This window comes from Vicia villosa, unplaced genomic scaffold (assembly GCF_029867415.1).
Source record: "Vicia villosa cultivar HV-30 ecotype Madison, WI unplaced genomic scaffold, Vvil1.0 ctg.002532F_1_1, whole genome shotgun sequence".
NCBI lineage: Eukaryota > Viridiplantae > Streptophyta > Magnoliopsida > Fabales > Fabaceae > Vicia > Vicia villosa.
Window position 1 is genome coordinate 207,985 of NW_026705960.1, and position 27,732 is coordinate 235,716.

General features: G+C 35.1%; 1 protein-coding gene across 4 annotated transcripts; it reads right to left on the reverse strand.

Moving 5' to 3' along the window:
* Nucleotides 1-4,541: 4,541 nt before the first annotated feature.
* On the reverse strand, nt 4,542-26,577 carry LOC131639111 (DNA-directed RNA polymerase V subunit 1). Of its 4 annotated transcripts, XM_058909615.1 has the most exons (22): nt 26,186-26,577; nt 26,022-26,054; nt 25,834-25,888; nt 24,678-24,782; nt 23,990-24,116; nt 23,778-23,893; nt 21,387-21,440; nt 20,635-20,805; nt 19,483-19,641; nt 17,497-19,389; nt 17,238-17,413; nt 16,205-16,277; nt 14,456-14,580; nt 13,435-13,568; nt 9,866-10,140; nt 8,820-8,993; nt 8,601-8,741; nt 6,568-8,498; nt 6,279-6,393; nt 5,792-6,048; nt 5,489-5,603; nt 4,542-5,254 (listed from the first exon to the last, which is right to left on the reverse strand). In XM_058909615.1, the coding sequence occupies exons 4-22, from the start codon at nt 24,756-24,758 to the stop codon at nt 4,895-4,897; spliced, it is 6,477 nt and encodes a 2,158-aa protein (XP_058765598.1). In that variant the 5' UTR covers nt 24,759-24,782; nt 25,834-25,888; nt 26,022-26,054; nt 26,186-26,577; the 3' UTR covers nt 4,542-4,894. The 4 variants fall into 4 exon arrangements, with proteins under 4 accessions (XP_058765598.1, XP_058765597.1, XP_058765599.1 ...); XM_058909614.1 differs by lacking the exon at nt 26,022-26,054 and having other exon boundaries at nt 26,186-26,576; XM_058909616.1 differs by lacking the exons at nt 25,834-25,888; nt 26,022-26,054.
* Between the last annotated feature and the right edge of the window lie 1,155 nt (nt 26,578-27,732).

Consider the following 27,732-nt stretch of genomic DNA (forward strand, 5'->3'; position numbering starts at 1 on the left):
AAAATTTCAGTATATAATTCATCAATATGCAGATTAGCATTTATACACGAAATGTAAATTAATTAGACATTTTTAATTCATTTTGACCCATTTTAAAATCAAGATTATTTAATTTGACATTTTTAATTCATTTTGACCCATTTTAAAATCAAGATTATTTAATTTGACATTTTTAATTCATTTTGACCCATTTTAAAATCAAGATTATTTAATTTGACATTTTTAATTCATTTTGACCCATTTTAAAATCAAGATCATATAGAAATAGTAGGTAAACGGGCAACAAGCTGCGTCGTTATATTTTTTTGAATGACAAAATCAAACCTCTTAAAAGCTACATTCATTGTCTTATGTAACACAACATTGCTATGCATTAACCTTCGGACTCTTTGTAAAAGATCTACCGCTTCTGGTGCTAGAAAATCAAAAGTGACAAAGGAAAAGGTATAAAAGCATCTTGATTGTCGGAATATGTTTTTTCATGTTTGTCCACTTTACTTGAAGCGGCTTTGAGAGATGTTCCCACAATAAAACCTCTAGTCTATACCCTATTGGAACAAGTTTGATTCGTCAACTAATCCTTAAAGTTTTGATGATAACAAGTACACTAGTATGGAGAACAATTTTGTACTCTAGCTATTGTTAAGTTTGCATATTTAAAGAAAGTGCCTCTGACTCTGAATAAGACAAGTTTAAATGCATCAGATGTTGAGCTAAGCACACACTAAATCTGAAGATCAGCAGAATCTGAAGACTGGCGAAGAATGAAGATTGGCGTTATCTAAAGCAAACAGACTATGATATAAAGAATGACTTTGAACTCTGAACAAGCTTCATCACTATTTATCTGAAGCCTCTGATTCAAAGGGAAAATGTTTGAAAGAAAATCTTGAAGAAACAGCAAATCAAATCAAACATATGGGTTATCAAGCCAATGCTCTACAAGAATCTATTCAGAAGATATCTGAGATACTCTAACTCTTTACGACTTTGATATCTCAAAGCTCCGAAGACTTATTCTGATCAAGCTTCATCATAACCTATCAAAAGCCTTTGAATCAAGATGTTAAGTGTGAATAAAAAGATAGTGACTCTAACCTTTGATCAAGCTTTATCCAATTCTATCAGAAGCGTCTGAGTCATGAAGTTATCTATGCAGAGAGTTTGTATGAAAATATTATAAAAGTACAAGACCACGTGACTATAGTATAACATTCTATCCGCTACCCTACAAATCGAGATAAAGGATTGTACATTATACTATTACTGCTCTCACATGTTCCATTATCCATCCTAGTGCTGCAAGCGCCACTCTACTCGATTACTAGCTAACGTCTCCCACAGATACTTGTTATGTGGATAATCAATCTCTATTTCTCCAAAAGATCTATTTTTCTTTATCTATTTAAAGAGAAATTGGAAGATTGAAGCAAGAAAATAGTATACACAAGAGAATGAAAGACACATAAAGTGGAGAATGAAGTTGCTCAAGAAGAAGACACGCACAACAATAAGAAATTATGTGTAAAACTTCATGAAAGTATGAAAGAATATTCAAAAAGATCAAATAAGACTTTCAACAAAAAAATACACGAAGCTAAAGAAACAAACTAACACGTTGCAAATAGAAGCTAAAACAAGATTCAACAAGAAGAGAGCAAGTGTTAAGAAGATCTTCAAGAACAACAAGAAAAAACACTTAGTGCTTTATATTCCAAGATATTTTAAGTGTTGTCTTTTAAAGCTTAAGTGATGGTTCCTTAAAATGCCTCTGCTAGGGCTATTAATAGTTTCCCCCATCTAACTTACATTAAGTATAATTCACAGTGTTTCCATAGAACTTCTTTGATGATATGGACTTTAATTGATTGAAATCCTTGAGAATGATAAATCCTATTATGGAATAAGATGTTACCATATTTGTGAGATCACGGGACAAATTGGTGTTTAAAATTATCATTGAGATTAATGTTCTCCAACTTACTCTATTAAAAATGTCGATTAAGGATGCAAGTATGACCATCTTAAGGATGCAAGTATGATCATCTTACATTGAGGAGTTCATCCTTTGTCGTAGGCTTCAAAAAAGTCTAGTACAAGAGTGAAATCGAAAGAAATGACAACGTGAGTAAACTAGTTCAAAATATGAGGTGCAAATTTATAGGGAGTGAACTGGTTTTCGATATCTTCAACTTGTTCAAGGAAGAGGTAGAATAAGAATGGAGTGATACAACATCTACTATTTAAGTTATCATTAGTAAGCAACATGTTTTGTAGGATTCTCCAAACAAGAAGGGACTTTGAACGATGAATGGAAATGTTCAAATGAACTTAGATCAAGATATGTTTTGACCAGATGGTGATTGGAAAAGTATGCTTCCTTGAAAACTAGCTCAACAGAGTTGGAATGCTTCGAAATAAGTTGGTTAGGTTTACTTTCTAAAAGGATTGTGACTTTGTTGATAGTTTTGGGAAGTCGTTGAAGCGATAAAGCGGAAAGCAACTAAAGATTTGGAAATATTTATCCGAGAAATTATCGTCTCCACAGGGACTGGTTGGAAATAATTGTCGTTCGACGGATTATTAGTTCTTGAGTTCAGGTTAAATGGGTTTTAAAGTAAAGTGTGGAAAAGTAAATTATAAACAGAAAATAAATGCATTTTTGAGAGGAGAAACTAATCCGGCACGAATGTAAACTTCTCGTCACAAACTTAAACATATCACTCTGTTGCACTCCACTTACAATATTCTTCAGAATTACCACATATCCCTCACATAAATGTCCATTTCTGCAACACCGACGAGAGTTTAACCATATTGCTCGTTTGACGATGTCTAAATCGGTCGAACAACACAGAGGCATTAAACTCTGATATTATGTGGATGTTAACCCCAAACCTATCTCTAAAATCTAAAGCTAGCAGATATTCCCCTAATCAAGATTCATGAGCTATATGTATATAATATCACAAATCCAAAGTAGTTACACAAAAAGATCAAGGAAACACCGAAAAATATCTGTAAAGAAAACTTAATACAACAATAGAGTAACAAATATAGGTTTAGAGTAAACTTACAAAAAAAAACAACAATAGAGAATACATAGAGATAAGAGAAGAAGAATCACAAATCTCCTGGTTTTTCAACTTCGATTGATGAGCAATTCGACTCTGAATCATCAAAATGAAAGTTCCATTGTTGTTTTCAATCTTTTTCTACTAAAAAATTGTTGTCATGAAAATATCAGCCTAGTGTTTTTGTCATAACTTGAGAACCGTAACTCCAATTTGCATCCGGTTCGAAGCATTGGAAATATTATTCAATTTTCTATCTAAAAATGACTAAATATCAAATTTGTTTTAGCCTTATTCGTTGATGAATTGCTCAAAATCGCGTGTTTGAAGCGGTGTCTTCGACACTTAATTGCTCATGCTCCAAATACGCATCAATAGCTACAAAATGAATAGAAAACTATCAAACGATAGACAAATAAATCAAAAACACAAATTATACACAATATATACAAATCTAACTAAAACGTGTGAATTCATGCACAAGTTGAGGAAAAAAGTCGATAAGTGCCGCAAAACTATATTCAAAAATAACTACAATTTGACACTTATCATAAGCATGACATATGCATATATCAGATTCCAAGGTATATTACATTGATCATTTAAAATGAAGTCATTAACTTTGTGTTTGAGATATTTGTAACTTGTTTATTAATGGTTCACCAGTCCAAGCGTATATTCATAAATTAATGGATTCCCTATCTCCGAGTAACCAGCTCGTGCCATCTTAAATTTCAATGTATTTTATTTTAATAACACTCCATATTGATGAAGAAATATTATATAAGATTGTTATGTTATTCGTTGGGACTCTACTCTTAATGATAAAGGCATGTGGATCTTAAGAATGAAGCATGTCTTAACAAATCTTCAGGTTATTAGCTTCATTTAACTTTGACAAATTCTTAATACCTAGGCCAAACTGGTTTACACACCTCATACCAATCCATGTCGAACCAAAATTTGTTTGAAGAATAATGCTTATTAATTTGTTTTGATGATAACGAGATTTAATAGAACAATTTTATTATCTAGCGTATGTTTACATGAATAGAAATCTATTGAAAATATAAGTAATTTATCATCTGAAAAGAATGTGTAAGTCTGCTTTTATCTAATGACCATTCAAACTCAAGATAAAATCTGAAAGATATCATTTGGCACATTGATAACTAAGCATTTTGGCAAAGTTAGTTACAAGACTCTTCTCATTAGAACCCTAATATATAACGCAAGGTCTCTCTTGTAACTGAAACTAGGTGAATGAAATGCAATTGCATCTAGCTTGTAAGCAACAATAATCTTCGTGAATTTTAACATGTATCATGATCCATCAAAGGTTCTTAACATAAGAATACACAATTGCATAAGCCTAAGCATACCACATAACAATAGTTACAAACAAGCAATAAAATGGCAATCGACATACACCTTTGTATTGCACAGATGAGACAAAGGAGAAAAATATAACCAAATAATTTACCACTGTACAGATGAATTTAAAATGCTGGATAACCTATTCACAGAATAACAGATAAGCTGGTTCATGAAAGAAATCAGGTTTCCATTCTGGTGTAGTGGGGTTAGATAAAATGAAGGACATGTGCTTGGCAGGCATATCACAAGCTATCATCTCAAAATTTTGAAATATAAACATTTCCATTTGTTTTATCATCATCAATCACAGGATAAAACAAAATAACTGATGCTGAGACGGTAAACAAAATAGGAAACCTTTCCTACAGGAATACTGGTCGGTGGTGAAACTTTGCCTAAACTGAGTTGTTTCTGTACAAAATTAAGGATACAACTCTCAACTTCTACTCATTGGTCTCTATAGGCATTGGAGTTGAGGTCTGGTCACCGGCTGGAGTAGCAGTCTGCTCCCCTGCTGAATTAGGAATTGAAGTCTGCTCCTCTGCAGGGTTTAAGGTTGCAGGCTGTTCCCCTGCTGGAGTCGGATTTGAGGTCTGCTCCCCGACTGGGTTTGGAGTCAAGTCCCTCTTTACACGGGGTTGGGGTTTTTTGAAATATTTGCCGCAGAAAGATTCAGCAATGTCTGGATATTTCTTCCTTACAAAGTTTTCCAGGCACTTGCGGTATGAAAAGTCTTCTTTTTTACCATCTTTTAAAACCACATACAAGCATCTGCTGTCCTGAAATTCACTGTGTTTGCTAACCTGCCACCACAAGCACCAAAGGTCCTCCCGACATTAAATAGTAAAATATAGAAACAGACAAATGTAGACAAGATGTACAGCATAAACTGAAACATAAACAGATTTTGAGTCAAAAGAAACCAAAATATACCATCATTCCACTTTCAAGTTTTGAAAAGAAAATAATTTATATGATGAAGTATATTATAACAATGGAGAGAAGCTAAAAGGCCAGGATATAGAATTAGAGTATACCATAACATGATCGATTCCACCACCCATTTTCGTTTCTTTATCTGGATGATGTTCAAAGACATTCTCAAGCACATATTTTTGGTCATCAGAAGGTAGCGGATCCCCGTCATTGTACCTTCACACAGGAATTTATAATCAGAAAAATAAGATAAAAATGCAGCAGCTTTTTAGTGGACAAAGGGTAAAGAATGAAAGTTGCAAAGACAATATGTCTAACAATTAAAAACAATAATCAAGCATTCAAGCATAACCCATAATTGCAGTATTGCACCCACTGACAACTAACTGCCTTGGAAAACTTACCCTTGCTGTTGCATGATTCTTCTGATTGATTGCACAATAGGTCCAATATCCTTGAGAACATCCTGCTCCTCAGAAGTGTATAATTCAAAGGGTTGGGGTTTTTTGAAATATTTGCCGCAGAATGATTCAGCAGTGTCTGGATATTTCTTCCTTACTAAGTTTTCCAGGCACTTGCGGTATGAAAAGTCTTCTTTTTTACCATCTTTTAAAACCAAATACAAGCATCTGGTGTCCTGAAATTCGCTGTGTTTGCTAACCTGTCACCACAAGCACCAAAGGTCCTCCCGACATTAAATAGTAAAATATAGAAACGGACAAATGAAGACAAGATGTACAGCATAAACTGAAACATAAACAACTTTTGAGTAAAAAAACCCAAAATATACCATCATTGCACCTTCAAGTTTTGAAAAGAAACTAATTTATATGAAGTATATTATAACAATGGAGTGAAGCTAAACGGCCAGGATATAGAATTAGAGGATACCATAACATGATCGATTCCACCACCCATTTTCGTTTCTTTATCTGGATGATGTTCAAAGACATTCTCAAGCACATATTTCTGGTCATCAGCAGGTAGCGGATCCCCATCATTGTACCTTCACACAGGAATTTATAATCAGAAAAATAATATAAAAATGCAGCAGCTTTTTAGTGGACAAAGGGTAAAAAAAACAAAAGTTGCAAAGATAATATGTCTAAAAATTAAAAACAATAATCAACCATAACCCATAATTGCACCCACTGACAACTAACTGCCTTGGAACACTTACCCTTGCTGTTGCATGATTCTTCTGATTGATTGAAAAATAGGTTCAATATCCTTGAGAACATCCTGCTCCTCAGACGAGTATAATTCAAACCTTTGTCCAGGTGGTCTGGCACGACTCTTATTTTTCCAGTCCCCAGTATTTGGACCCCAACCTTGTGAACCTTCAAAGCGATTTTTCTTAAATGACTCTCTTCCTTGTTTACCCCACTGAAAACTTTTGTCATTTTCAGAGTTAGCATTAGCAGCTTGCGAGTCCCATCCACGTGAGCTTGCAGCTTGATTTGACTCATTCTTGGAATTCCAAGGTGGGTTTTCTTGTGCTTTGGATTTTCCCCAAGAGCTATTCGACCCATTTTTCGAATCCCAAGGTTGGTTGTCCCAAGCATTAGAAGAGTCTTCTGCCATAACATGCACTTCATCTTTTTTCATTCCCCATGAGGACATGTCATTTGATTTGGGTTTTGTTGCATCTTTGTTTGCACCCCAAGCACTAGACTTTGGAGAGTCTTCAGGTTTACTTTTCCCCCAAGTTTTCCAATCACCTGAGTTTGACGAGTCTTTTTGTATGCCCCCAGCTTCTCCTTGGGCCCATCCCTCTCCACCATCTTGCACTCCAGATTTATTTCTCCCCCAAGAGGACTGATCATTGATTTGATTTGTGTTGGCCCCCCAAGCACCAGACTTTGAAGAATCATCTTGGGCAACACTAGCTTTCCACTTTTGAGAACTCCCAGATTCCCATTTGGCCTTTTCTGCTTCGTCATCACCTTGTATTCCCGATTTCTTTTTACCCCAAGAAGACTGATCACTATTTTGATTCGTGTTGGCCCCCCAAGCACCAGATTTTGTAGAGTCTTCTTGGATAACATCAGCTTTCCACTTTTGAGAGCTCCCAGACTCCCATTTGGCCTTTTCTGCTCCATCATATTGTATTCCAGATTTCTTCTTACCCCAAGAAGACTGATCACTATTTTGATTTTTATTTGTGTTGGCCCCCCAAGCACCAGATTTTGTAGAGTCTTCTTGGATAACATCTGATTTCCACTTTTGAGAGCTCCCAGACTCCCATTCAGCATTTTGTGGTCCATCAGATTTACTTTTACCCCAAGAAGACTGATCACTCTTTTGATTTGTGCCGGCACCCCAAGCACTAGACTTTGAAAAGTCTTCTTGATTTGTGCCGCCCCCCCAAGCACTGGACTTTGAAGAGTCTTTTATAATTGTGCCAGCCCCCCAAGCATTAGACTTTGAAGCGTCTTCTTGATTTGTGCCGGTCCCCCAAGCACTGGACTTTGAAGAGTCTTCCTGATTTGTGCCAGCCCCCCAAGCACTGGACTTTGAAGAGTCTTTTATAGTTGTGCCGGCCTCCCAAGCACTGGACTTTGAAGCGTCTTCCTGATTTGTGCCGGCCCCCCAAGCACTGGACTTTGAAGAGTCTTCCTGATTTGTGCCAGCCCCCCAAGCACTGGACTTTGAAGAGTCTTTTATATTTGTGCCGGCTCCCCAAGCATTAGACTTTGAAGCGTCTTCTTGATTTGTGCCGACCCCCCAAGCACTAGACTTTGAAGCGTCTTCTTGATGAGTTCCAGAGTTCCATTGGTTATTTTCAGCCCCGTCAACTTGTATTTCAGATTTATTTTGTCCCCAATCAGACCAATCATTTGTGTTTGTTTTGATCTGATCAGTCTGGTCTTTACTGGAATCCCAACCATTTGATGCTGAGCCATTCACTAGTTCAAAAGTCTCATCAAAGACAGCATCAAATCCAGAGGTATGCGGTGGGGACATATCCCCGTCGACATTTTCATCATCTGGCAAATCATCAATGTCCTCACCCAAACAAGCATTGTTTTCTTCCTCCCCATTGGCAAGGCCTTTGACCATGTGAAGGAATTTGTAGACATCCATCCCTTCAATCTCGTTAGTATTTGTCTACGAAAGAAAAATCCAACATTAAAATTTACAACAATAATCACAGCACTCGAACTCTAGACATAACCAAGACCAGTATAAAAGCCGAGTATAATCAAATACCTCTTTGGGGTCCCATACAATATCAAATCTTGATCCTGTACCAACTGCCACGTGTTTACCCCATGAACAGGAGGCAACAATGCTTGACAAAGAGTCTGCATGGTGTTTCTCAGCAGCTCTTTCAAAGCATTTTTTGGGAGTCTGCATGATCACATTAACAAAGTAAGAAAAGTAATCACAAGATACATCATGTAGATTAAAAATTCCCAAGGCACTTACAAAGAGTGTGGCATCGGTGAACGGTACTTGAATATTTAATTGACGAGCCAGTGTTTTATAACCACCTATATTAAAACCAACCAAATTTCCCCCACAAGTCATACTACTAGCCAAGAGAATTAGATGCTCTCTGAGAACACCTTTTGCCACCATTCTTACGGATGCTGCAAGACGCTGCACACAGCACAAAAGGATAAATACGATAACATAAATCCTTAATGTTTGGGCTATTGAACTAGGCATGCAACAAGTCTTTCTAAAACCCCCGTCTCTCAGAAAATACATGTTGACAAGATTCATGATGCAGCAAGAGGCAAAAAGCAGAGAGAGAATAAATGTAGATTTATAACAAACATTGCATATTGCCATAAATCTTGTCCTCCTAGTTCATAAAATGAGGATTGCCTAAGCTTTTAAATTATAAAATGAAAACACAGGCCAACTATACGTCACCGAAGATTCTGGTTCATAGTCACACGGTAAAGGAAAGGAAATGCACTTTCACAAAGTAATTGAAAAGAAACTAAGCAGCTTCAACTATAAAGAAAAGACCGGAAACTACATGTAGCTGATTTACTAAATAAAGATGCTTGTTCACAAGAAAAGCAGACAGCTCAAACTGCAACACCTCTAAAGCCTGAATACTTCTAAATGGTACCGAATACGCACTCGTACCGGGTACACGTACCGTACTTGTGGTACGTCATTTTTTCTCATTAATCGATTTTGAGTGAAATTTGTGGTTTTCTCAAAAATCAATATAGTATATTTGTGTATTTTAATTTCTTTGTTATTGTATATTAACATTATTTTTTATTTTTTAAAACTTTTATACCGATGTTTTGTTGTGAACCTAACAATTTAGTTCTCTACTCATTTTATATATAAAAAAAAAAAACTCGTAAGTTTTATTAACGTACCGGTACCTTGAATTTTTTTTAAAATACTGTATTCTGTACCGGTACCAGTACCCGCACAGGGTACCACCGTACCTGTACCTATGCATCATAGTTCAACACAAATACAAAATATATTAAGAAGTTTACCTGAATCACTTGATCAAAAGTACATGATATTCCCAGTAATTCTTGAATTTGCTTAATAGCATAAGTAACAGAACGCCTGGTATCAATCAAATGAAGAACAGGAAGGCAGGAATCAAGTACAATCCTCCAAGCATCACCACTTTGTTTAACAGCTTCCTTCTCAAGAATGACGTCCAGTGCTAATTCACCATTAGAAGTTTTGGACGGGTTTCGGACCCATGTGTTTGAGCCAGGATTAACCCAAATTATATTTGCAGAGCTGATACGAGGGTCTCCTGCTTATGCCAAAAATAGAAAGATTATTTACAAATATATGAAAGATATATACTCGATTAGAAGATTTGGAAAGAAAGTTGAAAGCAATTTACATCTTAAAAAGAATATGAATAAAAAATTGACAGTGCAAATGGTGGATGTTAACAGAAAATGAATGTTGGTTTTACGATGAAATAGCCAACTGCTATTTATAATAGGTTGAGTCTGAAATGAGTTAGTTACACTTAGTTACAGCTCAGCACATGGTTGATGTAACAACCCTTCTAGAGCTTTATAAAGCTTTCTAACTAATTCCTTTCTTATTCTAATTATGTTTTGCTAATTATATGCAAACAGTTGCAGACTTGCTACTATACTCAAATACTTGTATTGCATTGACAAGATACAGTGGAGCATCACGACCAACTCTGACGAGGAGACAGTGGGTTGAGCATCAAAAAGATAGTCTGACAAATTGAGGGAGATTAAAAACAATGGAAGTGAAGGGATTTACTATTGTTTGGAGGTATGATCAAAATGTTAGAATTTCCGCCTTCATTGTGGTCCATCCCTAATAGCCTAATTGGGACATTTGGCTTGCCTTGAATACAGCCTCCAACACCTTCATTGTGTTGGGTTTGAAGGGGTGGATTTAGTTCCACATTGCTTAGAGATATGTCATGTGTTGTGTTTATAAGTGGGGGTCATCATCACCTTATAAGCCTCCGATTTTGTAGGGACGAGTTAGGTTCAACCCAAATTCTAAGAATCCATTTGAATGGCTAACAATAGTCAAGAAGGGGCACTATTATCTTATATCAGAATGGGTTAAGGAGACGGAGATTGTTCTTGTAGCTTTGGACATGAATTTAGTGGTTTTGTCACCCAAACCCCGCCTGACAGATGGATTAGAACATTGTTATAAGAAGGTTCGGCCATCCCTTATTCAGAATCCCTATGAAATATAGGGAACAATTTGACGCTCTTGTGGGACCCCTCACGATTTCGGAAGAAGAATGCCTGAAGGGTGCGTCCGAGAGTAGCTTCAAAGCAGAAGTAAAAACAAAATTCACGATGCATCATGTGTAATCCTCGCTAGTTCACAGATTTGGCACAGCTGATAGGGAACAAGAGTGTAATATGCAACTAGACCAGGGATAATTTATTAATGGGTCAGCTATGGGTTTTAGGAGGACAACAAGGGCAAGCACTCAAACTGCGACAGCAAAAGGGCCTCTAGATCAACAAGGGCTGGTTTCACAATCATTGAAGGGAAACTATCCAGAATACAAAACATGTACAAAAGGAGCACAAAAGAAAGAGGGGGAGTAGGTGCAGATCTACAATTTCCCATGAATGAAACTCAGCCTTGTCGGATTAAGGGTGGAAATAGGTCAAGGGATCAAGGCTTGTAGACTGTTTAGCTAAACAGGGTAAGGCTTTATGCCATCTAAAAAGTCTACAAGGCCTAATAGTCCAATCAATTTAATTAAATACACATAATATAAGAATAGTTTTTAATGCTAATAATATTATATTAAGATTTTTATAACTGCGACTTGAACATTTAAGTTTATTTGGTGGTAAACTTATAACCTACTTAAAGGCCTTATTGAAAAATATACTTTTAAGAGACTTATAAATCCCTTTTAAGAAGATTAATTAGACATTAAAAGTGACATCTATTAAACATGACAGTCTTGGTCCAAGAAATCTAGTCTAGCCTAGTTTATTTCCACACCTAACTGTCCTGCATAAATTTTATCCTCGCCAGTCTATTAGTTCTTTAACCTACTTAGAATTGAGTCTGATGAAAGACCTTTAAATAGACTAACATGTCGGATAAAATATTCAAAATTTGGTCATGCCTAAAAAGAGCCTGACTGATAACATAAGAGCCCAAACACAGGCCTTGAATTTTTTGAATAGGTAGGATCTGTAAGATTAGAGAAAATAGAGGAAATTTTTTATTCCTTAGGAAAACGGTTACACCTGAGTATAGGACACACATAGGCAAGTGCAACAAGCATGGGACAGGTCCTAGAGCCTGTTTGCAATTTCTGTGAAGGCCAATGGATTTTCAAGCGTGATATGGGCATGTGCACAAGCATGGAACAGATCCTAGAGCCTGTTTGCAATTTCTGTGAAGGCCATTAGAGTTTCAAGAGTGATGCCCAGTGGTCATTTTAGTGATTGAGGAGAATGGTTACTTGTAGGAGCAATTTGCCAAGGATGAAGGCAAGGTTTTATTATTCAGAGAGAATACTAGTTGCTTAAACTATTTATTTAGGGTCTATATCTTAAAATTTGTTTGATATTTTAAAAAAGTTTAAAAAACAATATGATTTTATATGCTAATGTAATATATTGTTTTTAAACTTTTTAAAAATATCAAACAAATTTTAAAACATAGACACAGCCCTCCAAAGTCTTCCCCTCCAAAAACCAACTCCCAAACAGACCCTTAGTGTTCTTACTTAGTCTCTGTGTTCAAGGGTTTCATTAATTGAAACAAGGTCAAGTAAGATTCAGCTTAATAGGAAGTGCACGCATATTACGGTTTCGAGTCTTATTGCTACCAGTGAGTTTCTATTGGGCGGGATTACTCATTATTGGAATACAGAGGTGCATTAATTCATAGTATATGATAGGACCGTTGATGCTGACAAAGCCGAGTGAGGTCCAAATGAGTTATTAAATCAAAAGCAGTCCAGGCCCAGGGTGTGGAGAGTATATGTGAGGAAGAATAGAATGGTGTTAGACAGGGAGAGTACACGTGTGTGTGTGTGTGTGTGTGTGTGAGAGAGAGAGAGAGAGAGAGAGGTGGGAGTACGAGGGATGAACCGTGTGAGGGGAATCTGATTATAACGAACGATTAGGTAGGAGAGAGCGTGAAAGTATGAGGGATGAACGGTGTGAGAGGAATTTGGTTATAAGGAATGATGAGGTAGGAGAGAAGCGGTATCATTGTGTTTGTTATTGCGGAGTGTGTGTGCGCTTTTGAAAGAGCCTAGCTCTTGGCAGTAAGAATTTCCCAATTGCTAACATTTTTTAACATTTTTTTCAGTAAATAGTAGATACAATACAAGTGCATCACAGTTTTTTCATCTTTTTCCTTTTCAATTCTCCATTCCATTTGCAGTTTCTATCAAATATAACAAGGAGGTATTAATGACATCCAGTAATTAGTAACATCCTTTTTATTTTTTGAAAGGAAAAACATCTTTTTTATTCTTCCTTGTCTAAACCCTATATATCAATTTAACAGCAGATTTATATTTCTTAGTTGAAAAAATGAGTTCAAAAGAAAATACCTTGGATTATTGTATCTAACAAAGCCGGGCAGATCAAGTCAGCAAGGACTTTAGTGGTTTGGTCTAAATCATTGCCATCCAGCCAAACAAACGTTACACAAGGTGCAGAATAATTGGGAGAAGAGCAAGACTCGCTGCAAATAAAGAAAATATACAAGGTTAGGTTTAAGCTGCAAACAAATTACATGTTAACAGAAACAAAAATAAAGACTAATGTAGCTTGCAATGGTCAGAAGACAAGTAAGTGATTATAATGCTAAGCGAAAAGCACGTGATAATAATGTTAAGAGAAAAGCATGTGATTGTTTTTTGGGGAGATGCGATCCTCAAAGCTTGTGAACTCACATGACTAAGAAATTACTCAGACAACTTAAATTCGGAGATGCCAAGGCTATGAAACTAATTTGGGACAGACAACCAAGCTGCACTACATATCGCCTCCAACCCAATTTTTTATGAAAGGGCTAAGCACATAGTGAGCAATTGTCACTATGTAAAAGATAAGGTTCTTTCAAGAGAAATCATAACTGATTTTGTTGGTTCAAATGATCAATTAGCTTATTTACTAGAGGACCTCGGGGAGAGTCTATTTGTGCTTGGCTTGAGAAGGAGTATTAAAGTTCAGGAAACCTGTAGATATTTCTTTAATTGTTAAACCTCCTAGATTGATTGTCAGTATCCTTGGAGCATAAAATATTTTAGGTTCGTGCTTATTCATTATGCATGCAATGTATATTGTAACACAATTATAAATACAAGTACACACAAAAATTAAAGAAAATTATAAAAAACAAACAGGAGAACAAACTTGAAAGCCATACAAGAAACACAGAACATCTTGTCATATAAAAAATCTTCCCAGACTATAATTATGCCTCATTGGTTTGAGACTAAAAGGAACATCAATGAGCTCATATAACTACAATTATGTATCATATCTAAAGCAATTAATTAATTCAAGTAAGAAAATTAAGAATTTATAGCAGTATATCAAATGTATATGGCAGAACCAAAAATTGACCTGAAAAATAATTCAGTTCTCTTAAAAAATGAGAAAAGTTTCTTCTTCCGACTAAAGGAATTAAGTCTCTCTTGGCATTTTTGGTAAACATCAATCATACTGATCTTCAGCTTCTCTAACATCGCCTGCACAAAATGATAAATCAGTAAGCAAGAGCATACTAACACACTAAATGACAATTATATTAAAATGAAAAATAGTTACCCCAAATGAAAGAATAGAAAATTACATGTATTATAATTTAATATATTTAAATTTAATACAATCAAGCATCTTATACATTATTGTTTTATTTATTTCTCAGTATCATTAACATATAGTTCTGAACCTCCACTATGAACCTATGTTATTAAACTCAGGTCAGATCAGTTACTGCATATGTGAGCGGCATGACCAGCTTATTTTACAAGACTAACAATCAAGCTTGGCACAAACCATACAACTCGACAGTTTCCCGAAAAACACGGTCAAAATAACTATAAGACTCTATACAAAAACATACTTTTAGTAAATCCAATAGAGTAACATCTTCACCACTTGCGTCACCGAAGGTTTTCTTCTGCTAACCATAAACTCCTTTTAACAAAGCTAGTTCCGAATATACCAGTTTAGGTAACGTAGCCTGTATTGTTCTACTTCTAATAAGAAAGAACCATCTTACATGAATTATTCTTAATCTTATGTTTGTTTTGTACTTCCAAAGGTTATCTCATACAGGCAAGTTATCTCAAAACCCAGTAAAACAGAGGTTACAGTACGTCTAGACCCTAGTATTAAATTAACAGGATATCAAATTGGGGTCAAACTTAAAAAGCTGGGAACAATGCACTAAGTTAAAGATCAAAAAGTTACTCCAAGTGTTGTTCACCACTTGCGTTACCGAAGTTTTTCTTCTGCTAACCACAAACCCTTTTAACAAAACAAAGCTAGTTCCAAATTGACCAGTTCAGGTAATGGGGCCTGTGTTATTCTACTTCTAATAAGAAAGAACCATCTTACATGAATTATTCCTAATCTTATGTTTGTTTTGTACTTCCAAAGGTTATCTCATACAGGCAAGTTATCTCAAAATTCAGTAAAACAGAGGTTAGAGTAGGTCTAGACCCTAGTATCAAATTAACAGGATATCAAATTGTGGTCAAACTTAAAAAGCTGGGAACAATGCCTTAAGCTAAAGATCAAAAAGTTACTCCAAGTTTATATGAAAAACATATAGAGGCTCTAATATTTTCAATATCATATTACAGTAGGAAAATCATGTAAATTAGCTGTGCAAAATTATAGAATTTATGCACGCATACTTAACTGTAGAGAAAAATAATAGGATTGGTAAATACATTCAAAATCAAATATTAAAAAATAAATATTTCAATATTTTCAAGTATTAATTTTTTAAACAAAAATTAACATTTTCAAACAAGTTATTGCATGCTTTTATAGTTATGTATCAACAAAATGATAATTTAATCTAACTAGAAAACAAGAGTCACCAATTAAGCATACTTCAGCTCACTGCCATTTTATAAAAAATATGAAGGAAATTATAAAAATCTCTTTAGATCAAAGAAAGACAAAAATGATTAGGAATAGTTTCTAAAAGCACTTTCCGACCCCCACTGCATATCTGGTTAAGAAAACAAAACATAAAATGCAGAGGCATGAAAAATGTTCTAGAGTCTGATTATAAAATTTTAAAATCATACTATTTGCACTGCATCAAAGTCTAAAAATGCACTTAAACTCAATCACCTCGTCCAGATGAATATGACCAACAAGGCCTGCATCTTCAGGAGCATTATTGCGTCTTCGCTGCTGCTGGTATCTGCAGGTGAGACATATGTCCGACATGAATAAAATTGAATATAAATACAACTTTTCAAGTAAAAAATAAAATAGATATAGTTTGATTAACGCAAAACATTTTTTACCCCCAACAATATACGGAGTACATAAGCAAGTACATCAGAAAACTACATATGAGGAATGGATATCACCATAAACTAAGGATAAGCCATGCATGCTTCTAGACTAAATAGCTATTTGTCCAAAGGAACATATTAGAGAGACAACCATTCCTGAAACCTGTCTAAAAGCTTGGCCATTAAAAATTAATCCTGGACCAAATAAAGCGGCCATCATAAACATTTTTCTAGCCGGTCGACACAAATTGTAATCATACAAAACTACAGAGAAGACATTACATGTAGCGCAGAACTTAACCCCAAAAACAAATGTTAGCAGGCATAAGTGCAATTGACAACATTGGTTAAGATAAATCAAGATTTATGTTACAACAGGCCTCTAATTAAGCAAACTTATGTGAGGCATAAAAAACATTAATGTCTACCACTGTTTGTCGGTTTGCCTTTTGTTGTAACCGTCCATCTGTGTCTACTTAAATAGAGTAGGGAAATTGAAATGGGCGCTTGGCTATTCAGTTATTTGTTTCAGTTTGGTGGTTATTAGGGAGAGGGCAGGCTCTTAAACAACCTGTGATCATATGTAACTTTTCTGTTTCATTTCAACTCAATAAAACATCACCAATATTATTCACTATAAAATATTACTTTACTGGGCTAAATAGAAGTATGGTTTTTTGATAGAATATTATGACCCGTTTGAACCCGGCTTGGTTGGTGGTGGTGGTGGTGATGTACTGGTTACTGGTTCTAACACTGGTTAGCAACACAATTTTTACCAACTAAAAGATATAAGCTTTTTTAACAGAAAAGATATAAGCTGAATATAGCAATATATAAATAAACCAAAACAGAAAACTTACTCAACAATGAAATCCAGGGCAGCATCCTTGAGGCTTACTTTTCTCAATTGATTTTTAACCAGATATGCAGCATTTTCACGACAATAACTCCTCCCACAATCACAATCGTTCAAGTATAAAATTAGGCGACGGTCATTTGGTTCATTCCTAAAGTTCACCTTGCAAACAAGTATTTCCTGAAGATAAAATGCATAAATAACAAAAATATAGTACTGAAATATGAGAAACAGATGCCCATTATTCACTATGAAATTATCACCTTCATAAACTCCCACGAAGAGTTGCTGTTAGGACTAGCATCAAGGACTGCTTTATAAGCAGGGTTTGACATGGAAGTTGCAGCTAAAACGCCTACTGGCTCCCCGGCAGGGAACAAGTGCTGGGCTGCCTCTCCAGATTGATTGCCATATTCAAACTGGATGATGGAATTACTGCATACATTTCTCACAGTTCCATCATAGCAAATTACCACATCTCGGAGAATGGCCATCAAATTCTTAAATAGTGTTCCTGGTTCAGACAATCCTCTAGAAGAGCGGTCAGTTATTTCTCTCGTTGCAATTGAATGCACAAACTCTTCATATGGATCTAAGCCATGAAAGAAGCATCCTTTGAGCAGCCCAAACTCTGCAGAGGGATAACCATCTCCGTCATAAAAACACTTCACGTGAAAAAGAGAAGCTACATCCGCAACCAATCCCTTGGAATAAAACTTTCCTCTTTCAAAGAGCTGTTGGCCTAAAAAGCCAATCTGTTGAACCACCTTGTCAACAGCCGACTTACTCTTTGAGTCAATCAAATCTCCTAGTTTGGTGGACTTCAAAGCAAAATTTATGACGGGAAGTTCAATATCTTGAATGTGTTTCTCCAATTGTTGAGCCACTGGCTCTTTGTATATGACCCTCAGCTGATTCAACAAAGGAGAAACTTTCCCAATGCTTCTATTTATAACCCTTTTCACTGCCCTGGATATCGACAAGTCTTGTAACCCAACACTAAATCCGTAGGCAAATATGTTTTCCATCAGAAAGGGCTGGATCACATCAAAGAAATTCAGTGCCTCCGGAGGACCCTTGCTAAAAAAAATTGAGGCTGCTATTTCATTTATAATTGAAGGCAAAACATCTCTAGTAAAATCAAATTCTAAGATTTCCCTCTGCCTAATCAAGTATCGCCCTCCGGTACAATCAAACGAGAATGGCAAAGCACACTGCAACATTTGAATAGATGTCCAATAAGAATCACCAGAACCGGCATTAAGCAAAGCAGGCATTGGCAAAGGCAGTGAGAGAAGCATTGCCATTTGATTTGCTGTGGCTTTATCCAAAAAACAGCTCTTGACAAGCATCTTGAGCGACAATAATGAATCTGCGGATAACTGAAGGTTCAGATTACCACTATGAGAGCTGAGAAGTTGTTTCTCTACAGAGAAAAGCTCCAAAACCTCAGCTTTAGCAGCAAGTGACTGGGGATAAAAGAGATGGACACAGTCACCATCAAAATCAGCTCCAAGGGGCCCACATATTAGAGGATTTATCTTGACAGTGTGATCATCATGAATGTACACTACAAGCGCTTGCAATGAGTGTTTGTGAGTCGTAGGTGGTCTGTTGATGAAGACAACATCCCCATCCATAATCCTCCGATGCACTATCTGACCAGGTTTAAGATAAGTGTGCCCCTTTGAGCCCTCCCGTAGTGAGTAAGTTGACAAACCTTCCTTATATGTCAAGCACAAATTTTCATCAACCAACTTTTGTAAATAGTGGATGTTATGGATGCTTACTCTCTCCTCAAATGTTATCCTTTGGGCAACCTCGAGGGGAATTCCTACTTCATTTATTTTCTTATAGCCATCTCCAGTTATCACATTCCGAGAAGAAAACCCTGAACCCTTTTTTATAAATAAAGTCCTCATTTTTTCTAACCATGCTTTTGTTGAGGACTCGTTCAGCTCTTTATTGACAGCATAATGTGTTTCTATATCACGTGCTGCCTTAGAAGTACCCCTGATTTGAAGATACTGATCGACCACAGATTGCAAGTCGTTAGCTTCCACTAGATGAGATTCAAAGTTTGGTTCACCGGATCTAGAACTTCTGATGACCTCAACCTTCCTAAGCAATTTTCTAAGAACTGTCATGGAAGGATCCTGCAATGTGAGAAAGAGGGATATACATAACCTTCTCAAGGACTACAAAATAATTTTATAATCAAGCAAAAAACTACATAATCATATCCTCACCGAAGACATGATACTGACACCATCAGATACTACTGGCACAGACAAGCAATTTGGTGGTACCGGAAGGTATTTCACAACATATCCATCTTGAGGAAAATATCCTTTTCCAGCAAGTTTCTTTTTGGTTTCTTGAGGCATTCTCTTGATAATTTCCATTACCTGGTAGATATATGACAAATAACCTATAAATCTAATGACAAGATTCAACTATAACATAAATATAAATAAGCATATAACAATTGGTCTGAAAGTAACAATTATAAACCTATGTGACAGTCAATCACAAGCTTTTTAAGTAGAAATGTCAATCATATGGAAAAAGAAAATAACAATTCCAATCTTGTCATGAACTCAAAATATTTCAACACTAATAAATAGAGAATAATCAACAATAAGAAATACAGTTCCTCTATGGGACATAGAAAGAAACTTGTCTAGAAAAAATTAGCAGAGGGAAAAGAGATAACTTTATTGAATATCAAAAGAGTATACAACTGCAAATCTAGAGGAATTAATCCTTGAGATTGAAAGACTTAACACAAATTTCCTTTTCATTTTTTCATTATCAATTTCTAGCTTAATTTTCTGAGAATGTAATACTGTAACAGATGCTTATATCTCTTAGATAGCCACAATTCATTATCGGTATAATTCAGGTTCGCCCTTCCAGTTTGTTGCACCTATCACTCTTCTCCCTGAAACTGAATTAATATGGTCTCAGGATCCAAAGGACAGATGAAGAACATTAGAATACATAACAAGAGTCTCCCACAGCTCCAGGATGTGATGTACCTCCCAATCTTTCAAGACTAAAACATTACCTGCCACTACTACTTTCCTACTACAGATATCCGTGAAATTCAAAGAGAGAGAAAGATATCCAACCCCAACCAAATGATAAACCAAAATGAAATTATCTTAAAACAATGAACGAAGCCTACATGTGGATTGCTTCAATTAAAAAGAACATAAGCAGGCAATGAAGCAAAAAAAAATACAAAAATAAGAAATTAAAAGCCTGAAAATTGATGTGCAAAAAAAGATAACTGCATAGATAAAGTAACTTGAGTAACATATTCAAAACAACCTAAAAGTAATAGATACTAGCTATTTTAAGCAAAAACAGAACGGAAAAACCAGTAGAAACCACACCTCACACGGAAGCAAAGCTCGAGTATGATCACCCTCATAGCGATAGCCATATTTTTCTAGAAAACTCCAAAAACCATCACTCATTTTTGACTTTGCCACCTTTAGTGCCAAGTAACAAGCCCCGTCAGCTGTTTTGATCTCCTGAATAGAAACTTGTGGGGCACTTATATCCTAACAGAAAAATATAACTCTCATGAACCTTGGACAATAATATTTATTATACATAACAAATTCACGTATGTCACAAAGCATGACAAAAAAAAAAGGGTTTTAGCCAATAAATGAAAAGACAAAAGAAGAAAACTACAGAATAAACCATATATAAGCAAACCAGATAAAGAAAAATAAAGTCCTATCTTGGCAATTTCAAATGTGTTGGCAACAGTTCTGGTGATTGTTTGCCAAAGTTCTGGCTCCAATCTATTTTTAAAAATAGTCCATACTTTTCAGCACTTCTTCTACACTTATAATGAACACCACTGGTGTCTCTTGACAATTTCATAAATCATAGCTCTAATAAAAAGTGGTTGAAGTTGTGACCAATGGTTCCCAGGTCAGCTGTATACACGACAAACTTGGCATATGACATGCATGTGCATGCCAACAAATTATAACAATATTTTAAAAAATTCACACTTCTCATACTTGAATTTTAATTCAAAAAAAAATAAACATAAAATTTAATAAAATAAAATATCAGGAGACAAGAATTGGTTGCCAAAAAGGATATCATATGATTTGTTCATACTAACCTCGCAACAAGGAGCCACTACTCTCTGTGCAAAACCACTGCCTGAAGAAGGAATCTGAAAGGTTGTGAGCCAGTATTAGAGTTTGAGAGAAAACTGAATATTCACTGATAATGAAAATGATAACAATGATCTACCTCTGCCACAGGAATTTATTTCTAGATGCAGAGTCTAGATTAAAAAAAATAGGCAGTTTCAACTGTCTAAGAGATACAGTTATCTGACAAATGTATAATAGTTGGCAGCATCCACAATGCCGGTTGGTATTAACTAGTTGCAGAAATTAGACCATTGCAGTGAAATAAAACTAGTGCAACTATTACAAAGAAAATGTATTTTTACAGCCAGTAAGATCAAACATACAATATGGAATAAAACAAAGGTTGTATCCTTCTTGTATCCGAGTCTAACACACAAAGTGCATGATAGCAGGATTTATATACAATTCAGGACAAGATAATTAACAAACCAACCCTCATTTAACAAGTCATGTCTCTGTGATGAGAACAAGAAAAAGAAAAAAAAAACGCTGAAGTTAATTATAATTTATAAATCTATTGATTTAAGTTTAATGAAGTCTCGACTTTATATTGCAATACAAATTAACGGCAAAACTAGCAGTGTGTGGGATGGCCACCATGGTAGTCCAAGCACGAGATCTTAAGTAGGATCGGACGTCCTGTGAAAGATCGTAAAACTAGGATTGTAGCATGGCACGTAAGATCCTACCGAAAGGGCAAAATGGTAATACATGAACAAATTAACCTATAAATCACAACAACCAATTTACTTAATAACTCATAGCCATCATTCCATAATTTAATAAGTTCAAAAGACATAATCATTATCTTCAAAAGTCATAGTTCAAAATAAGTAGTTCAAAAAACATAATTCTAACAAACAACTCTAATCATCTAAAAGATTAACGATGACGATAAGTCGATAACAGAGGGGCAAGAGGGGAAAACAGAATGGGGATGGGAAGTTGAAGCTTGAAGTTGCCGAGAGTTGTCGCGAAAGGAGGAGAGTTATCGTGAAAGATGCAGCCATTTCTGTTTTAGGGTTAGGAGGGAGAACCTAATTGAAATAATACCCGGATTTTCACTTAAAAACCCCAACCTGGTTGGTTAGGCAGCCCAAAAAACAGGTCCAGTACTATTTTTTTACGATCTTGCTCTACAAAACTCGATCTTGGCCACGCCGTGCGCGGAAAAAGATCTTCTCTGATCGTAGCACTAAAAGGCAACCTCAGCACGTAAGACCTTAAGATTCAACACTCAATCTTGACTACACTGATGGCCACTAAGATATGTTTAGGAATTACAACATAGTTAATACTAATAAACATATAACTGCTGAAAAATGAAACAGAGCACTCAAATTACATAAAATATTCATAGTTATCAAAACTATTTAGGCATAAAGAATGCCTGTTGAAAACAACAGACATTGTAATTATTAATTAGCTACTAAATTAGGTTACAGTACCTATGCATAAAAATAAACTGAGCTAAAATTTTTGCAACTAGAGTTCTGAATTTAATTCATAAACTTTTATAAATGGAGCTAAATGAACAACAAAGAAGTAAGGTAATGCTTTCATTAAGAGATACTACAATTGTAATCCCAAAGGGTTGGGTTGATTTTAGGTGGCAGCGATTTTCTATAGTAAACAATCTGTATGTATCATTGCCCTCTACAAGGCCTGTGGCGTACATTTGCTTTGGAATGGGGTAGCCCTCCCTCTCTCTTGAACTCACTTCAAACTCAAACAACATGATAAATACATAAATCTAATACATGGTGTATATCAAATTTTAAAATAATATAGGTTGGAATAACATCATATGCTATTAAAATAAGTTTTATATTTAATAGAAGTTATTAAAAAAGTAAAAGCTAATAGGGAGAGAAGGCTAATGAGTGGAGTACGTAAATGAGTTTGACAGTTAAAAAACGAGACCCCTTAGTTGTGGTTTTGGGACTGGGATTTACATGACATTAAGAAGAAAAAAACTTTGAACAAACAAAAAATGGGTTTATCCTCCGTTACTCCCACCCAAATCCACAAAAAAAAAATCTGGTGTGATGGGAGAAAAGTCATGTATGTGGTTCAAAATCATGATAAAATGGGTTTATCCCCCATTACTCCCACTCAAATCCACAACAACAAAAAAAATCTGGTGTGATGGCACAAAAGTCATATATGTGGTTTAAAATTATGACAAAGAAGGAACTGGGAAAGGGATAAATATCTCAAGGGCAAATAGCCCTTCTAATTTAAATAACCAAGCAAATAGGAAGAAGTGAAAACCAAAAATCTACCACTTAATATCATTCACAAACTATTAAAAAGCTAAAGAGCTGTGTGTTCAAATTCCTTTTCAGTGATACCTTGGTTTTCTTCAGTTTTAAGCAGTTTAAGCAAACCAGGCTCAGTATTCGCTTCAACTCAGTAACATGACTAGGATGGTATATTGGAACTGGAAGTTCAATATATCCAAAGTGGCCTGAAAAGTAATATTGAGTCAGTCCCATTTCTTTTGAAATGTACTGCAACATTTTTCCATCAAAATGACAATAGAAAAAATGATCAAATAAAATACCTTCACACTTCCCTGCTTCAGAAGTGCCACAAGATTCACATCGTCCAAATTCAAGTGGAAGCCCAAGGAATGGATTTCCCAGCTGGCTCGCATGGCTAATTTGGGAATCACTAATTGAGGCAGTACTCTGTCAACAAAAAAACAGGAAATTTCCAATGCATTTATCAAATCTAATAGAATATTGAAAAGACCAAAACACCATAACAAAGCCTATCAGTAACATATACTGTAATCAGAAACTTCTTCCGATAAGAATAAAAACCAAAAGCCTGACTAGTAAGCAGCAATATATGCATGCATAAACACCCACATATTACAACTTTTTTTCTGTTTTGAGTTCGTAAAAGTTAATACAAAACCCAAAATTTCACAACGGCATCAATAAATTTCAAAGAATATCAAAAGAAAAACACCTAAAATATGATTCTTAAAGGAACCTAGCAAAAAAAGAATCAAAAATTTTAGCAAGGATTGCCTAAAACCCCAGTATGCAATCCTCCATCCTTGGAGAAGATCACAAAAACTTGGTCCAAATTTATACAAGCTTGTCTCATTGGAGCCATTTCTCAAAGAGAAGATGATTTCCATCAACTTAGTGCTACAAAAGTTTATAGCCCACTGAATATGCATCAATCTGAAAGTCATACAATCCAACAGGAAAAAGAAAAGAAATACATTATGTTCTTACAATTTCCTGACGTGTAGCCATACTGAATCGGATCCCAACAACCTTCCCTTCCATGAGACTTGAAGCAGGATTATCTTCCATCACTACCTTGGTAAACTACAGCACCTGCCAACAGATAACATATAATCATGATGTATTGTTTGTAAACCTCAACAGTTTCAACAGAACTAAAGCAGGAGGAAAAAAAACTGGAACAGAAAATTAATGGAAGAGTGATTCTAACTTTTATTTGCATAATTTCACTTACACATAATTAATAAATCTTCAAAGACCGCATAAAAACAAATACATCTGACTAACATAATAATTGACCACCACAAATGTTTGAAAGGAAGGCTAGACATCGTATATTGCAAAGCTTATATTTTGATTTCAGATCAAGCACCTTTATTTGCATACTTTCACGTCAAAGAATCAAGCAAATCTCCAAAGACCGCATAAAAACAATCACATCTGACTAACATGTCCATAATCCATAATAATTGACCACCTCAGATGTTTGAAAGGAAGACTAGATATCATATATTGCAAAGCATATATGATACCACCGTTCATAAACCGAAATACAGTAACCCTAAGAGCACTAGAGTGAAACAATCAGTTCATAAGTCACACATCAACCCACAACCATAATACATTTTGACAAAATACAAGGATCCTTCATGTAGTGTATTTCGACAGGAAGGATCCTTCTGCTAAACTCCCCACATTCTAGGGAGTAGATTAAGAAACTCCCAAGGAAAAACTCCCAACCTATGAAGCACGGACACCGAAAACACACATCGGACACTTTCACGTTGACACCAGTAATAATTTTAAAAAATTAATTAATTAAACATATTAACAAGTGTATGTGTTGGTTTCAGACACATCTTTTTCGTAGGTGTCAGTGCTACAAACTCCCAACTACATTGAATCATTTTTCACTAAAATGAAAAAGAAAAAAATCACTCCTGCATTTCAAACCGGTTAGAAGAACTCAAAAACAAAATAGAAGAAATAAATAAACAAAAGCTTATGACAGGTGAAGTTTTCGAGAAAATATCCAAAATGATCATAGAAAAAAGAGCAAGTCAAGCTAAAATCAAGTCAAAATTAAAACACACATAAACCAAAAAAAAAAACAATAACAACCATGCAATGCAACATTTCTCACCTCAAAGGTAAATCCGTGTTAAGTTAGACCGTCAAAGCGAGCTGAACATAAAACCCTAAAACAACAAAACAAAAACACAACAGAAAATAAGAGCAAAAAAACGCGTAATCAGTTCAAAAACACGAATCAAATCCTATCATCTTTGCATGAAACAGAAATGCAGAACAATCAAAAACGAAAACGAGCACCTAGTACACTACAGAGTGCGAGTTTGAAAAACCCTAGAAAATGAAAACCAAAGAACGGAAATGAGAACTGTGAACAGAAAATCGGTACTGAAAACGACAGCGATCGTCGCGTTTTTGCATGAAACGGAAATGCAGAAGAATTGAGAGAGGAGAAAATTGGTTACCGAGTGGTAGGTTTTGATCGTGTTGAAGAGAAAGCGCATGAGAGAGAAAACGAAATGAGAGAGAGAGAGTAGAGAGTGAAGAGTGAGAGTGGAGAGAGTGGAGAGAGTGAAGAGAGTGAGTGTGGAAATTTGGGTTTTGTATTTGAGTTTGTTTGCGATTGCATGAGACGGAAATTGTGTGTTGGAAAGGAAAAAAATAGAGAAATGAAATGGAAATTAATTTGTGTTTGTGGCTTTTGTGATTGTGTAAGAGTGGCTGGGTTTTGGGAGAGGGTTTTGGTGGGGGATGACGAGATTGCCCTTGTTGACTTTTTGTGGAGGGGTTTAGGTGGTTGTGACCACGTGGATAGAATTGGGATTTTGGTTGTTATTTTTTGTTGAGGGAGAATGAAACGGTTGCATCCACTACCTAAGTTTGCACATGGGTGTGGTAAGGAAAACTTCACCCGAGTCATTGTTTGTATTTCATTTTGTGAATTCTTAGAATAAATGAGCCTTTTCAATGGATTGTTTTGTATAGTTGGTGTCTTTTCATGTAACACGCATTTTAGTTGGTGGCATTTAGGACCGTTGTTCTATTGATGGTATGGTTAAGTGAGAAAATGAAGTTGAATCAAACTAAATTATACTAAAAATTTATTGGAATTTAACCGAACAGTTTTAATTTATTTAAATTTAAATTGAATCATAATTATTAGGATAGTATATTGTTTCAAAATTTTGAATTGTATCGAATTTTTAAGAGATGTTTCTTTCAAGTTTAAGAATTAAGTTCTCAATAATAATCTTTAGAGAAGGGTTATACTCGTGTTTGTTAAGAATTTGAAGAAAAATTATTTATAAGTATAAAGGTTTCAAGGAATAAAATAAATTTCAATAATTGTATTCTCATATAAGAATGTGGAAATGTTCATTCCCCACATGAGTTTTTTATTAAAAAAAATAACTATTAATTTTTTTAGGAATATCAAATAATATGTCAAACACATTTTCTTAAAAATATTTGGGAATCAAACTTCTTTATTTTTATTTTTGGATAACTTATTCCTGGAAATCTCTTTCAAATCCTTAAACCAAACACACTATTAAAAATTACTTTTTCTTAAATTGAATCATTTATTATAAAACCGAAACGTTAAACTATTTTTAAAATTTATTTTTAGTATTTTTCATTTTCAATTTTAGTTGGATACGGTTATTGTTTCAGTTTAACTCGATTTCAATTTCGATTTAATTCTAAAATTATTTGTGCAGTATGATTTGGTTCGTCAATCAGACATAACAGTTCAATTATTTTAAATCCAATTTGGTAATTTGATTCAGTTGATGGTTCTTTTGAACAACCTAGCATTTAGTCAGTCTAGACAAATTATTAATCTGTTGAATTGCATTTTTATCATTGATTTATTCATTTGAATATTGGGTGATCAGGATGGAAGAATGGTGACTTGAGTTTTATACTTAAAATTCTTATTTCTAATTATTAATAATATATTCCCTTCGTTTTTTATTATAAGTCATGGCACTAGCCAATTATTGTTCCCACC